At 32.0% G+C, this 13,781-nt stretch overlaps 1 protein-coding gene across 3 annotated transcripts; it reads left to right on the forward strand.

Annotated features, from left to right (window-relative positions):
* The first annotated feature begins 8,070 nt into the window (after positions 1 to 8,070).
* On the forward strand, positions 8,071 to 12,188 carry LOC108777810 (uncharacterized). 3 transcript variants are annotated; one of them, XM_018544780.1, is made up of 6 exons: positions 8,071 to 8,208; positions 8,523 to 8,673; positions 8,794 to 8,884; positions 10,094 to 10,284; positions 11,361 to 11,607; positions 11,925 to 12,188. In XM_018544780.1, the coding sequence occupies exons 2-6, from the start codon at positions 8,617 to 8,619 to the stop codon at positions 12,041 to 12,043; spliced, it is 705 nt and encodes a 234-aa protein (XP_018400282.1). In that variant the 5' UTR covers positions 8,071 to 8,208; positions 8,523 to 8,616; the 3' UTR covers positions 12,044 to 12,188. The 3 variants fall into 3 exon arrangements, with proteins under 3 accessions (XP_018400282.1, XP_018400284.1, XP_018400283.1); XM_018544782.1 differs by having other exon boundaries at positions 11,361 to 11,611; positions 11,925 to 12,019; XM_018544781.1 differs by having other exon boundaries at positions 8,205 to 8,224.
* Positions 12,189 to 13,781: the final 1,593 nt, after the last annotated feature.

Here is a 13,781-nt window from a genome sequence, read left to right on the forward strand (position 1 = left end):
AATTATTAATGCTGATTATTTCTGCAAATTATCGAAATTTTTTAAATGGTATAAAATCATCATGAAATCATCTTATAACTGTGTTTGTTTATTATATTAATCTTATATCACTTGTTAAAGATTATTAGTAATATTCACGTCATGTTTGTGAACAATATCAGAGTTCTCGTTTAATTATCAAGTTTATAATGTTAGATATACTTTGAAGAAGAACACCATCAAAGTTTAATATATTTTCACTAGAAAGGGAGTATAATTACTCCTCTATCCACTTCCTATTTGCGCATTTAATTTTGATAATGATTCGGATATTTCACACTTAACATATTTTTTACAGAGTATAACTATATATAATTATTAATCCTATAAATTATTATCCATCAAGAATTAATTTTTAACAACGAATGATTTATTTTTAATAACACAGTAATAAATAAAAAATTCACTAGTGATATTTATATTTTTATCACTAACAATTAATGTTTATCTAGCTTAAAATCTATCCATAGAACACTAAAAACTGTATTCCAGTGCGTAATAATTGGATTGCTATTTATTGATGTTAAAATTAATATTTAATATTTGTTTATATAAGAGAGAGAGAGACGATGTGTTTATAGTTTAATTTTACGTATTTAATGGTAGCGTTTCTCGCGACCGGCAGCAAGTAGTAACAGTCGACGTATAGTACCGGCATCAGCGACGCGTACGCGACGGATCTGCGCCGTTGACTGAAACCAGGCTCGCTCCGGACTGGGATACCGCACACCTCGCCAACTCCGTGGCCAATCGTGAACGAGCCGAGTATGTCTTTATGTTTCTTGCGCCACCCTTGTGCACGCATCAATCTTTACGCAATATCACAGGATAAATACTCGTTTGTGCGATCAACATTACGCGCGTCGATGCTCAAATGGAATAGTTTCTTCGATTGCATATAAAGAAATAGTAACGCAAAATGTATTGCTCGAGGCAATTGCATATATTTTCCACGAATGAACAAATCTGTTTGTACCAGGATACGAAGAACAATTCTTTCGTATCCTGGGACGAAAATTTTACCGATTTAAACAACTCAACATTTATGCAAACTTACTCGGTTAGTTACGCGCCGCACTGAAACAAAATGTACGAGATACCATATTACGAGGGTTGTAAATAAGATAGCGGCAAACATTTTATATACGACCGAGATTTATTGTCGTGGAAAAGTAGCATTACATCCCTCTAGCATAATCCTCTCTCCTATGTACACAACATTCTGCTCTATATATCCGGAAGGTTACGTCTGGGAGGTGTCAGACACCATCAGCGAAGACATTTTTGTTGCTGTGTGTAATGTAGAACGTCCCACACTGCTTGTAGGATAACGTCTCGTACGCGGAACGCCCATCTACCGCGCCACTATCCGATATAGCATTGCTTGAGTACTTATTTGCTTCCTCAAAATCTTGCCAGCGTTCTTTAACATTGTGTCATCTAATCATCTCCACTTTTATTCATGCACATCCCACCTCGACAAACACGTCTTTAGGTAAATCCTGTTTAACCTAAACCTTACAATTTAGTATGCTTATATCCTAATGTGGACGTATACAAATATACACATATATTTTATAGACACCGAATAAACTTACTATTAATTCGAGACCGCAGCAAATACTTGAAGAGTGCAAAATAACCACTACTTTATATCTGGCTCCCGGGGACACGCATTTATTTCTAACTTTAAAAGGTAATTTTTCTAACTTTTTAAAGCCAGCAGATTAATTCAACAGAAAAATCACAAACATTTAGAAACATATATTTACAAAAACATATTTAGCCAATGCCTATAGTTGTACGTCTAGTTGACACATGTCAACTCTACAGTGCGAAAACTGGTTGTTTCAAGTTAAACTTTTATTTTAATTTATTACTAGAGATATTTTCTTTCATATTTTTTTCGATCTATAATTTTCGTAAAATAGAATCACGTATATGAAAATTTTATTTAAAATTAATATTTGTAATTCTTTATCTTTATTAGGATTTGTTCATGAACTTGTGTTAATGTATTTGAATACAATTTTATTTTCTTATATGTATATACGCCCCTGAATTTTTCGATTCTCGGATTTTCAGATTAATTTACATTATCTTAAAACAAAATCGCGTTTCTCTAAAAAATTGATATTGGCTAATAAGTAAACCAAAAGGAAGAAAACATGCGGTGATAGCGACTTTTTCCTTAGCAACGCGACCGCGAGACTGTCGCTGGAACTTCACTCTCGCAAGGTAGATCGATGAGTAATTACGCGATATATGTGTTAGACGACACGGGCAGGTGCAACATGGAATCTTGCAATTTTCTTCCATCCATTTTATTTGTTCCACGTGGAATCGCACGCATGACCTTCCATGAATTGCGTAACGAGATGCGTACACTATTAGATGTCAAAAAAGCTCTGGTAATCCAATCCTTTAAGTTAAATAATATTTTATATTTTTTTAACCTCTATGTGTATCAGAATATAAATCAATCCATTTTTGTGCTTAGTTTCAAAATAAACAACGTTTGTGTTTCATATACGCATTTAGTAAATAACACTATATAAACTAACAATTTGAATTCAATTTAACATTTTCTTAATTTAAATTGTTTAACTCCATTGCTTTAGTTAAATTAATGGAATATTGATTAAAAGCAATAACAACCTATAGAAATGATGAAAAATAACAAAAATTACGAATTTAACAATGTATTATGTTTTGTGCTATTAATGCTTCAATATTTGCTGTATTTCGATGACATGTGAAAATGAAGAATAAGAACAAATCATCGCTCGTTCTTTGTTGTCTGTTGATAGTTAATAGCACTTTAAAATAATATTTCAGTGATATCAGTCCATATGTTTTCTATTTGTAAAACGGAGGTTACATCATTCAAAAAACTGTATACAGATCGTTCAAATAAATTATCTATACGTGCTCCCAAGCATCGTACACTTCCTTATACGGTGATTAATCATGTTGTACGAAAAAGGAATGAAAGTAACGAAAGAGATGAGAGAAACTATGGATATACCGGATTCTGCGGTTTAAATTTACAATTCAATAATGCAGCGTCGAGTGAAAAATTACGTTGCTGCAAATTATAAATTATAAATGCATACAAATTTGCACAGAGCAAAGATAATTTTATAAGGAATTAAATATTAGAAAAATAACTAGTATCTAATCCCTTTTCATTTTATTGTAATCAATATAGAGTAATTTATAATAGAATTATATATGTAAATCAAAACTGGATTTATCCAAAGTAGTATGTCCAATATAGTATGCACAAAATTAAATAATTCTTATCTAAATCTTCGATATGCAAGTTTATAACTAATATCATAAATGATAAGCGTTTCACTGCAAGTTTCGTCTTAGATTACTGATTTGGTTTGTACACGTATGTCTTGCGCTTTGTGACTTACCGCTGTGAACATCATGTAACGTATACCTCAAAGTTCGTAACTATAAGTTCCACGTTCAAGTTTGTGACACATCTAGTTCCGTTCGAATTACGTATTCAGATACGTACATCAAAATATACGTTAGAACATTATATCACTTAAATCATTAGTGTCACATGAGATATGATTGATCGCAATTAAATTTCATTTTGTCTTATCGGAGATTTGTAATGCAGATCATCTTTCATCACAGCTCTCAATTTTCTACAGTTAATTACATTTCAAGTTATTTTCACCCTTCAGTCACAGTATCTCAAAAATGGTCGGTCAGTTCGCCCCGTGTAACTCCAAATTATGCATGTGGAATAAATTATCAGGTGAAACAGCAACTGCTTTAAATTCCGCATAAATGTGCGATCACGAAAATCGCGCAAAATCCCTTTCATCAAAGAATGTCTATATTAAATATTCCGCCATGCCACCTCATTTTCGACGGAATTGTCGACGGTACACGAAATACATGTAAATTCCGACGGAGCATTCAAATATCACTGGTATACTTCCTTGTACCAGATATGTGTTATCGTCTGAAAAACTCTTTGTCTCATACGTTCCATTTGTGGTACGAATTCAAGTACCAGTTTTATATAATTTTCTTAGGCTTTGTTACCCCTAAACGAATTCTATGATATATAAAACGATGATATACGATTGTACGAAATTGTATTGAGGCATAAGTAAATAAGGATTTTGTTGAAATCTGTGATTTTTTTATTTTTACTTGGTTAATGAGCCGAGAATATTATTTCATCAATATTTTTTAGAACCTTATATTAAAATAAATAACGATTTAATATTATTTAAATATTTAAAGTACATGTTTAAAATACATATTTTAATAACGACGCGCGTATATGTATTGCATTTATGTAGCTGTAGCTATTTACTCAGGACATAAATATAGTTGTATATTCATAGAGTACAAATTTGAAAAATAAACATATAACTTATCTAAAAATTACAGCAGATATTTTTTTATGAATATTTATGTTCTTTTTTATTTTATAATTATATAGAATGATCAATGTTGTATAATAATAGGTAATACATTCTTTTTTATTAATGTTTATAAACATAACTAGTTTGTGTATTGATCTCTCACATCGGATATATTTTTCATCTTTATTGTATGTACAATACATTTAATTTTCATACGGAAAAACACGAAGCCCGGATATTGAAAGAGAATAGAACCTGTGATTTTTAATAATATTTTTTTTTAAATACAGGCAGATTCCTTTTTTGGAAGCTTCTCTTTTAATATTAAAGTGAGCAATTTTATTGTACTGTTTTATTTCTTGGATTCGCATTTCTCACGCTTGAACAAGACCATCGCTCATAGTCTGCTTAAACTCGCTCAGTAATTTAATCTTTAAGTTAGCTCGAAAGTATGTCTACATCAATAAATCGAATTTAATGCACAATGGAATATTGAAAAAAATAATTAATATTTATAGGCCGCGCACGCGCCAGATCAGAAAGACTGTCAGGAATGTAATCTAGGCTGAAAATTAACTGCCTACGCGCGTGCTATCGTGCTCGATAACTCAAAATTTACGATCACGTGAGAGTTAATTATCCCCAACTCTGGGTCTGTTTGGGAAAGCGCTGACGCGAGTCCACAAACTTTCCGTCGCTAATTTCTAAATGCTTTCTGCTACCTTAGAATGAAATTCCGAAGCGATCGTGCGGATCGCGAAGAGAGACATTGCGAACCAGTCGGATCGAAAGTCCGCCGGAGTTTGGAACCGTCACCCTTCTTATCCGTATCCGCTTCTATCGCAAAAGTCGCCACTTTCGACGTAATCGCGCCACGTGAGTAGATACGTGACTACGAATAAAGGACCATCGATCGTGATCGGAAATAGAAAATACAGGCTTATACAGCTATGTAACCTTTTTGAATCGATCACTTGTCAGAAACGCGATGTCGCAGCGAAAAGGTCGCCGTCGTGGTCAATTAAATCAAAGCGCGAGGTCGGTTTCAACATCAGCACATCATGATACAATTTCCCATTTCCTCTCTTCCCATTGTCGAGGCGACAAACAGATAATGTTGTTTAACGATATATGTATCAAGGATATGTCTCTGCGAGTATGTATATACGAGTTACGTTACGTCTTGTATCGAAGTAACAGATTCTCTCCAAGCATCCGTAACACAAAATTCCTGATAAAAGAGATACCCCGCCTCTATTATAAAATACATAAATTGAATATCTCGTTTATTAATTATTTTGTGTATTAACATTAAGCTTTAACAATCACGTAATCAAAGCGAGACAATTTTTTTTTAGATTATGTAAAGAAAAATGTATGAAGTATAGTAGGTGTAATCTATATTTATATACGCTTAAAATAAATCTTATTTTACTAAATTGGTATTTTTATTCATCTCGTAGTATAACTCTGTTTCTAAGCGGAGATAACAAATGTAAGAAATGATGATAAATGAGAGTTGCAGAATGCGCTTTGGCTGGATGTTTTTATTTTCAATTTTCAACATGATAAGTATATGAGCCGAAACTGATATGTGACATGATTTATTACTTATATGACGACACCGCACTTTCTGTAGGTTGTGAAATTCTCATTCATAGTGAGAAAGTTGGATTAGTCTTGATCTTATCATCAGATAAGAATCTGATCTTATCCAACAACTACTTCTATTGGAATATTTAAAGAGTAAGAGAATTTCGATAGTTCTCTTGTTACAGTATCGAATGCGATAAATTACACGTGTATAACCTATCGAATGAGTTTCATAGTGATTTTCCAGCAGGATTATAACTCGGAGTTATTAATAAAACTCTGTTCTCTGTTATTATAAAGAATTAATCAACGTTAACTGTTTTAATTTTCAAGTTGTGTGTAATCCTAATTGCTTTTCTTGATACTATTTTTCTTGATATTATTTTTTACACCGTTTATTACTTGCTGCTGTATTATGTTTTAATAACTTCGAAGAACTATCCGCTCTCATGATAACGACTGAGAAAATAACATTTTGTTGTAGTGTGTATATTGAGAGCATAACAGTAGAATCAGAATATTGTGACGCACGGTATAAACGCGTACGTGTCGTTCCTTTGTAGTCTCCATTTTACCATTCTTTTATTTCTTCCAAAAACGCCAGCGTTTCATCAAAAAGAATTTCAGTCTGCTACAGAATCGCATATCGATCATTTTACTCTTTGAATACTGATGAAAGAACAATCGTTTTAATGAGGCACTTTGTTCTCCTTAGTTATATTACCTTTCTTCTATTAGTCTCCATGATCGAAGATGGCTGTGACAATCACGAATCACGGATTATTCAGGTCTTTTACAGCACGTGTTGAAGAAATGCGCAAAACTAAATGACATTTTACGAATCTAGCAGTTCCGTCACGTTTCTGCACACAAATTTTACTCTCTTGGGACCTTTCCCTGCAAGCTTTAGCTAAGAAAAAAATTTATGCAAACTAGTGCAAAACTAAACAAATTTTCAAAATCAAGTTGGTTAATTACCGTCTTTTAATTAAGATCTTAAATAAATAAATAAATAGATAAATTAAGATCTTATTTGAAATTATATTTATAAATTATATTTATAAATGAACTCGAATAATAAAATTGCTTTGACTAACGTTAATTTAATTATAAAATAATACACGTTATTTCATATTAAAACGAACTAGATTTAAACTAATGGTTTTACATTTAATTATAATACATATAAGTTATGTATGTAAATATTTTCCACGGTAATATCAAAATATATGTTATTCTAATAAACATAAATATGTAAACATAAAAATTTAATTTGTTCTATTTAATTAATTAATTTTTATCTGCATTAATTTATAGGTATAATTATATTTATATGTATATAATATCAGTATATATATATATGTGTGCATTGTTATAACTAATTTAGTTATAACAATGCACATAATGCAATTATGTAAGTTAAACTATTTTTTATTGTTATAAAAAGATAAGAGATAATTTACTTTACAAGCATATGTTTATATACTTTGTGATACTCATTGTATTGAAAGAAAAGACGTTGATTAATAAAAAAAATTTTATAAAATATATACCTCAAATTGTTCGAAAATTTTTCCATTTAGAATTACAAACTCGACGAACAATGTCGCACGATTACCGATAATTGGCTAATATCTCGCTGAAAAGATAGATACTTTATGATCACTAATTAATCATAGATTGATCTCTTACTCGAGAATCTTTTCTTAAATAAATATACTCTGAAGATACTTCCTGCTCAATTATGATTCTTACGAGCGAATAAATTTTGATCACAAATTTCAACGTTAAAAGATATTGGAAAAAAGTACACCTTTTTTATCAATCTATTTTTTATTAACACATCGATTTTTATCGTGCTACGTAAATTGAAGTTACGTTTTTTTGCAAACGAACCAAATTGGTTACTTGTTTATCCAGTAACGAAACAAACGAGCAATTATTTGATGGTTCTCCGTCAACTCCGCCATTACTAATTCCCAAAAACACAGATATTTGGCAATAGACTCTAAGCACCATATCAGAGAAAGTTTTAGTATATCCGTCTCTTGATTCACGTCGGCAACGTAACGGAGACGTTTTATCACGGAATGTGAAAACATCCATCTGATACTCGATAAAGGATTGGGTCATCTCTCCTGTTGCCGAGAATCCCGTTTCCGTGAAGCGAAAGGTTTCGACGATGACTCGTAAACCGGATCTATTATCCAATAAACATGATAACGTCTGCATACAGGCTGCGTTCTTTCCCTTGATTGAAATCCAATATCTTACTCACGCTGGCTTTCGCAAAAAGTCAGAATAGTTTGGTCAAAATATCCGCATAAGCTCTTTGATTCTGTCAAGGAAGCTTTTCGCTTTCTGATGGAAATGAGACGGTCTCGTATGCGAACCGCGTCTCTTGTGTCGTAACGAGTCGATGATCAATAAAATTTTTCACCATTATTGTCTGTGACTTGCATATATCGATATTGTGCTTAATATTAGGTTGCATGCTGCTCATGCTTCATATTCACTCGAAAATTCGTAGAAAGGAGAATCGAGAATTATATCTGCGACAAAAATTACTCTTGCATACGCAATGCCAATGAATGAACCGGATGCGGAAATTTTCGAAAGAGATCAATCACAGTATCAGGTTAGTTGCACCCCGAATTTATTAGAACGTATTAAGTCGGATCGCTTTATTAAATCATTTTGTTGGTCGTAAATATATCAAGAATTGAACCGGAATTGCATTGACGCGTATCTATATTAGGTTGTTAATGGCGCACGTCATGAAGAAAATGACAGAACGTTAGTAAAGCAGGAAGTAATCAACGAGAACGGCGAATCTTGGATATCTCCGAGTGAGTTAATCAATTTCCATCTCTCATATTCGTCGCACTAAATTTTCTGATAATTTCAGGCACATATGAGTGTACAGAACTCACTATACGCTTCTAATTAATTAATGAATTTTAATTAACATCTCCGATTACAAGACCAAAAAAAAACGTCTAAAAATTTATATTTGCTCTTTATTTCCTTCTCTCCTTTTTTACACAAATATGTATCAAATGAATATAATTATAAATGACCACGAAGAATTTTAAAGCACACATCTTTTTCTCACATAGCAATCAATCTCGAAGTGTATATTCATTGAGAATTCATTGAGAATTCATTGAGAAATTATCATTAAATTTGTTCGAATCTATCTAGTCATCTATTTATTTTAACTCTTTAACATTTTAGTATTGATATCTCTATCGTCGTAATTGTTGAAACAAAGATAACATTTAACATTATCATTATTAGTTATTACCCAATAACATACGCAATAATATTCGCAATAGCATACGTAATAACGTACGTGAAATTCATGTAATTTTCTTTAGCTTTGCAGTGATGAAAAACACATCATATGCGCACAGGATAAAGTTTTGCGAGACGAATAGAGAGATATAAGATTGCAGAAAATGTTGGCTTAAAAAACCAGTTTCCGTTTGAAAATTTCGTATTCGTACTTGATATGAAACTTTGAAGGAGTTATTTCGTGATTTATTTTGTCGTAACATCTGTGGCTCGACCTAAAAAAGATGTTCGTTCAACTATATAAGTGTAATTTTCCTTACTTACAGTTCGTCACGGTGTGATGAATGAGATTGCTTTCGTTCGGTCTTTTTTCTCAAGAAATTGAATTGGTGTTACGTATAAACTTGTGCGTTCACGAATCGCGTTTCAATCGCTAGATTCATCCGTATTTATTGCTGCCGTATTTATTGCTATGTGGTAGGCGGACTAGGTATCGATCGATTCGCCAATCACGATATACAGAAGTGGTTTATTTAGAAAGGTAAACCACGAAACGCGATCGGCTGTATGTGTCATTGCATTGATTGCGAGTATATTATATTTGCTAAAAACACTAATGATAGCATATTATAAATATTAAAATTCAATGTATTATCGATGCTCTATGAAATCCGTGTATCAATATAACAGACGCTATAATTAAGTGTAGTACAAAAGATATCTCATTTTGAAGTAAAATATAGTTTCCGAAACTACAATAGGTTCAGCTGGTACTCGACGCACTAGCCCATCGAGAACAAAGGAATTACCGGAGTTATCTCAAATGACATCGAGGACGGAAGCCGTTAGGCAAGATGTCAGGAGGTTGAAAAGCGCTACGTTGGATAGAATGGGGAAGATGTTTAAAGCGCATACACCTGCTGTGGGAAGGTCTTTCTTAGGTTTGGATACTGTAAGTGATTTGAATCCTCGGAGAATCATGTTTGACAAATATAAGATGCAGCTGGGGACGTATGATATTCGGGCTTTAGTGATATCTCGCATGATATATGAAGAAAGTTTGAATCTTGAAAGTGTCAAGATAGTGAAAATGAATTGAAATACATACCGACCACATTCTGACCTTAAACATGTCTTAATACGTTTGGATCTGTAATATTCATTTTGCATCTACATCCGATTATTTTTAAAAATCTTTGCTTACTATTAACTTTTTGAAAATCAATTTGTGAAGAAATCAATTTGATTGAAAATATAATCTCTTTTATCTTGAATAACTTTTACTAAATAATGTAGCCTTTGAAAAATTTATTTTCTGAATTCTGAATTACAATATTGAATTTATTGTTATGTTATAATTAAAACGTACATGTTTATACTAAAAACTGAAAAGTTTTCTTAATAAAGTGATTTATCTCTAAATTTGTCGATAATCTCATCAGTACAACGAATATGTAATTGATTGTTTAATTAGGACCGGTAAAATGCGTGTCAATACATTAATCGCTGTATATTGCGATCGCAAAATAGCATTAATTAATCGAGATTACATATTGACTGCATTTACATTAAAAATAATTGGATACATTCAATATAGTAAACTAAATTTTGCAGCAATGTTTTTATGTATAATTAATTTGAATAACTTGGCGTCAAAGTTTTAACTAATGTTAGTCTTGACTATTTCAAAGATTTGAAAAAAAAATTCAAATTTTTAAATTTAATTGCAAACGTTTGAAGTTCAAAGTGTTTTCGAAGCTGTGAAGCTTGATGTTAACTTTGAAACTTTAAAAAATATATTTGTGGGAATAAAGAAATATTAAAATATATTCAAAGATTTTAATATCAAAGCTTCGAATCTTTGAAGCTTCAAAGTTTAAATTTCGAAGCCTTCGAAACAAATCACCAGTTTTAGTTTTAACGACTTATATAATATATTTGTGGTACTTTTTGTTCTTCTCTCTCTCTCTTTCTCTCTCTCTCTCTCTCTCTCTCTCTCTCTCTCTCTCTCTCTCTCTCTCTCTTTAGAATATGACAAGCATAGATGACTATAACGAAAAAGCATCGAAGAAAGAAAAAACAAACTCTTTAGGAAGAATGTTTAAGCTTGTTGACAAAGATGGTTCACCTAGGAGACTTTTTGTCCATCCCCAGGCAGGATCGCTAAGTCGTATACTACGTAGGCATCCTCGTAATGAGAACAATGGAATTATCGATAAACCTGCAGAGGACACCGGGCGTGGAATTCTCTCTAGAATGCTCAACCAACTGAGAGGAAAGTAAAGATTTAAACAAACTTGTCAAGCGAATCTTTATTAGTAGACAGTCGCGACTTGAGACCTTGTACTTTCAGTGATTTTTAAAGTTGTAGTCTAAATACTCCTTTTTTAAGTAAACTTCGTCCTACTTATTTTATATTGAAAACATAGCCGTAATATTTGTAATATTATTATCTTCTTTCAAAATTATGAAAAATAGATTTTATTACTAGTGAGTTGTTTATATACAATATAAATTACTTGTACTTTATATGTAATTGTAAATCCATATATGTTCAAATAAGAATTGAATAATATGTTGTATTAATTGTAGGTCGTCTCGTGAACGAAACTAGGCCTGATGCACATAAGCACACACACAACAAACTTAATCCTTCATTAGAATTGTCATCAGAAATGCCATTAAATTCAAAGACTACTAACATTATGTAGGCATTATTAGTGTCTAGAGAAACCGCCCAGACATCGTTTCTTGGGAGGCATTTGTATTAATCTCTCTTAATTTCATTATAATAAAATTTATTTTTTATTATTTGATACATTGAATTTATGTATGGAATGGACACAAACAACTATTCACAAAGTAAAAAAAATATATATAATTTAGTAAACAATTTTTGTACATAACTTTCTTACCTTTTTTTATCTTCTTATGAAGTTATATGTATTATATTTGGTGAATGAGATGGGGAGGGATACAAAATAAAGCGAGAGAGAAAAAGATTACGGGAAGAGTCACGTTTATTATGCAAGCGTGTCCCTTTTTCATATGCTTGTATAATGTGATATTACGGGACAACCTGTGCCCCTTCGTGCTTCGCACATGTTGTACAAATTCTCAGATACATATACTAATATGTATTACGATGTTACGTGACAGAAATAACTGTATGAGTTTGCGAACCGTGTCGTTGCGAGGGATAGGTGAGAGTCTTTATTCGTGAAGCCACCCTCGCACAACGGGCTATCCTCGCAGCCGGTATAAAATGTATTTACAAAAGAGATTATAGACCTACGCGGAGTATGCGCTTGTGTAAACGTGTCGATTCCTTGTGAAAAATCGCGGCGAAACTTCGAAAGACGGCGATTCCCCGTCATTTTTATTCGCTTCAAGTACTCTCTTCGGATTCCGTATCGTCTTGCATTGAGTCGTCAAGATGACACAACCACATGATTTCGCTGTTAGATGTCTCGGTTGAGAATCTTGCAATCAATACGTTCGACATAAATTCTCTTCGTACAGTATTGCCGTCGTTTTTCACAGAGAATCGCGCTTCTGAGGACGACAATTCGTAGACAAATTCGACATAAAAAAGAACTCGATCTTAATATAAAATTATATACATATATGTCGCCCCGCAGACATATACGCTTCAACATACGGTATATTAACATCTCGCCCCGAAAGTTTCGATGTTAATAATTGATTTAACAGCATTGATTGGCACGTACTAACGTGGGCGATGAAAACGACTTCACTATTAATTCGTTTGGGAAGACCGTATTTGCGCCTGACAACCCTTTTGTTCTTCTTCCTTGATCAACGATCATGATTTATCACAGAATAAAATAATGCAAAACAGTCCAAGCGCTAAACTATTTGTAAATCTGACGAATTAGAATTCAATGTATGTTATTCCCATTCTCTTAACTTCTTTAGATTAAAATCTAATAAATCCTATATGATACTTAAATCCTATGAAAGAACAGCGATTGCACATAATTGCTGGATTCTTTGCAAATTATTCATGTGCAGATTTGTTTGCGACTCTAAATGTTATTTCTTATTTATAATTAACAATCTGTCCTTATTTTTAAAAAGAAACACATAACTCCTTTCTTATATACTACGTAATTAATGTTTGAATACATTATTGTGAAAAATTTTAGATCAATTAAAACGAAAGATAATTTTTAATATTTGTGACGTTATTGCAAATGATCGACTAGACTAATTATAATATAATTTTAACGAGGAAATTTTTTATTAGTTATAGATAATTATAATTTCTAATTTAAAGTTATATTAATCTTTAAATTGTAGTCTATAATTTAAAAGAGTATAATTGATAACGATAACAAAATAGAAAATATTTGAGCTCAGTTTAACACAAAAATCTAATTATAAATAATGATCTATTTAACTAAGAATTGCAAATACGCTGTATCA

The sequence above is a fragment of the Cyphomyrmex costatus genome, unplaced genomic scaffold, assembly GCF_001594065.2.
Source record: "Cyphomyrmex costatus isolate MS0001 unplaced genomic scaffold, Ccosl1.0 scaffold467, whole genome shotgun sequence".
Taxonomy (NCBI): Eukaryota; Metazoa; Arthropoda; class Insecta; order Hymenoptera; family Formicidae; genus Cyphomyrmex; species Cyphomyrmex costatus.

Coding starts and splice junctions, on each gene's coding strand:
- LOC108777810 (XM_018544780.1), top strand. CDS start 8,617: ATGCCAATGAATGAACCGGATGCGGAAATTTTCGAAAGAGATCAATCA. Junction 8,885..10,093: donor CGAATCTTGGATATCTCCGA/GTGAGTTAATCA, acceptor AAACTACAATAG/GTTCAGCTGGTACTCGACGC. Junction 10,285..11,360: donor CTTTCTTAGGTTTGGATACT/GTAAGTGATTTG, acceptor CTCTCTCTTTAG/AATATGACAAGCATAGATGA.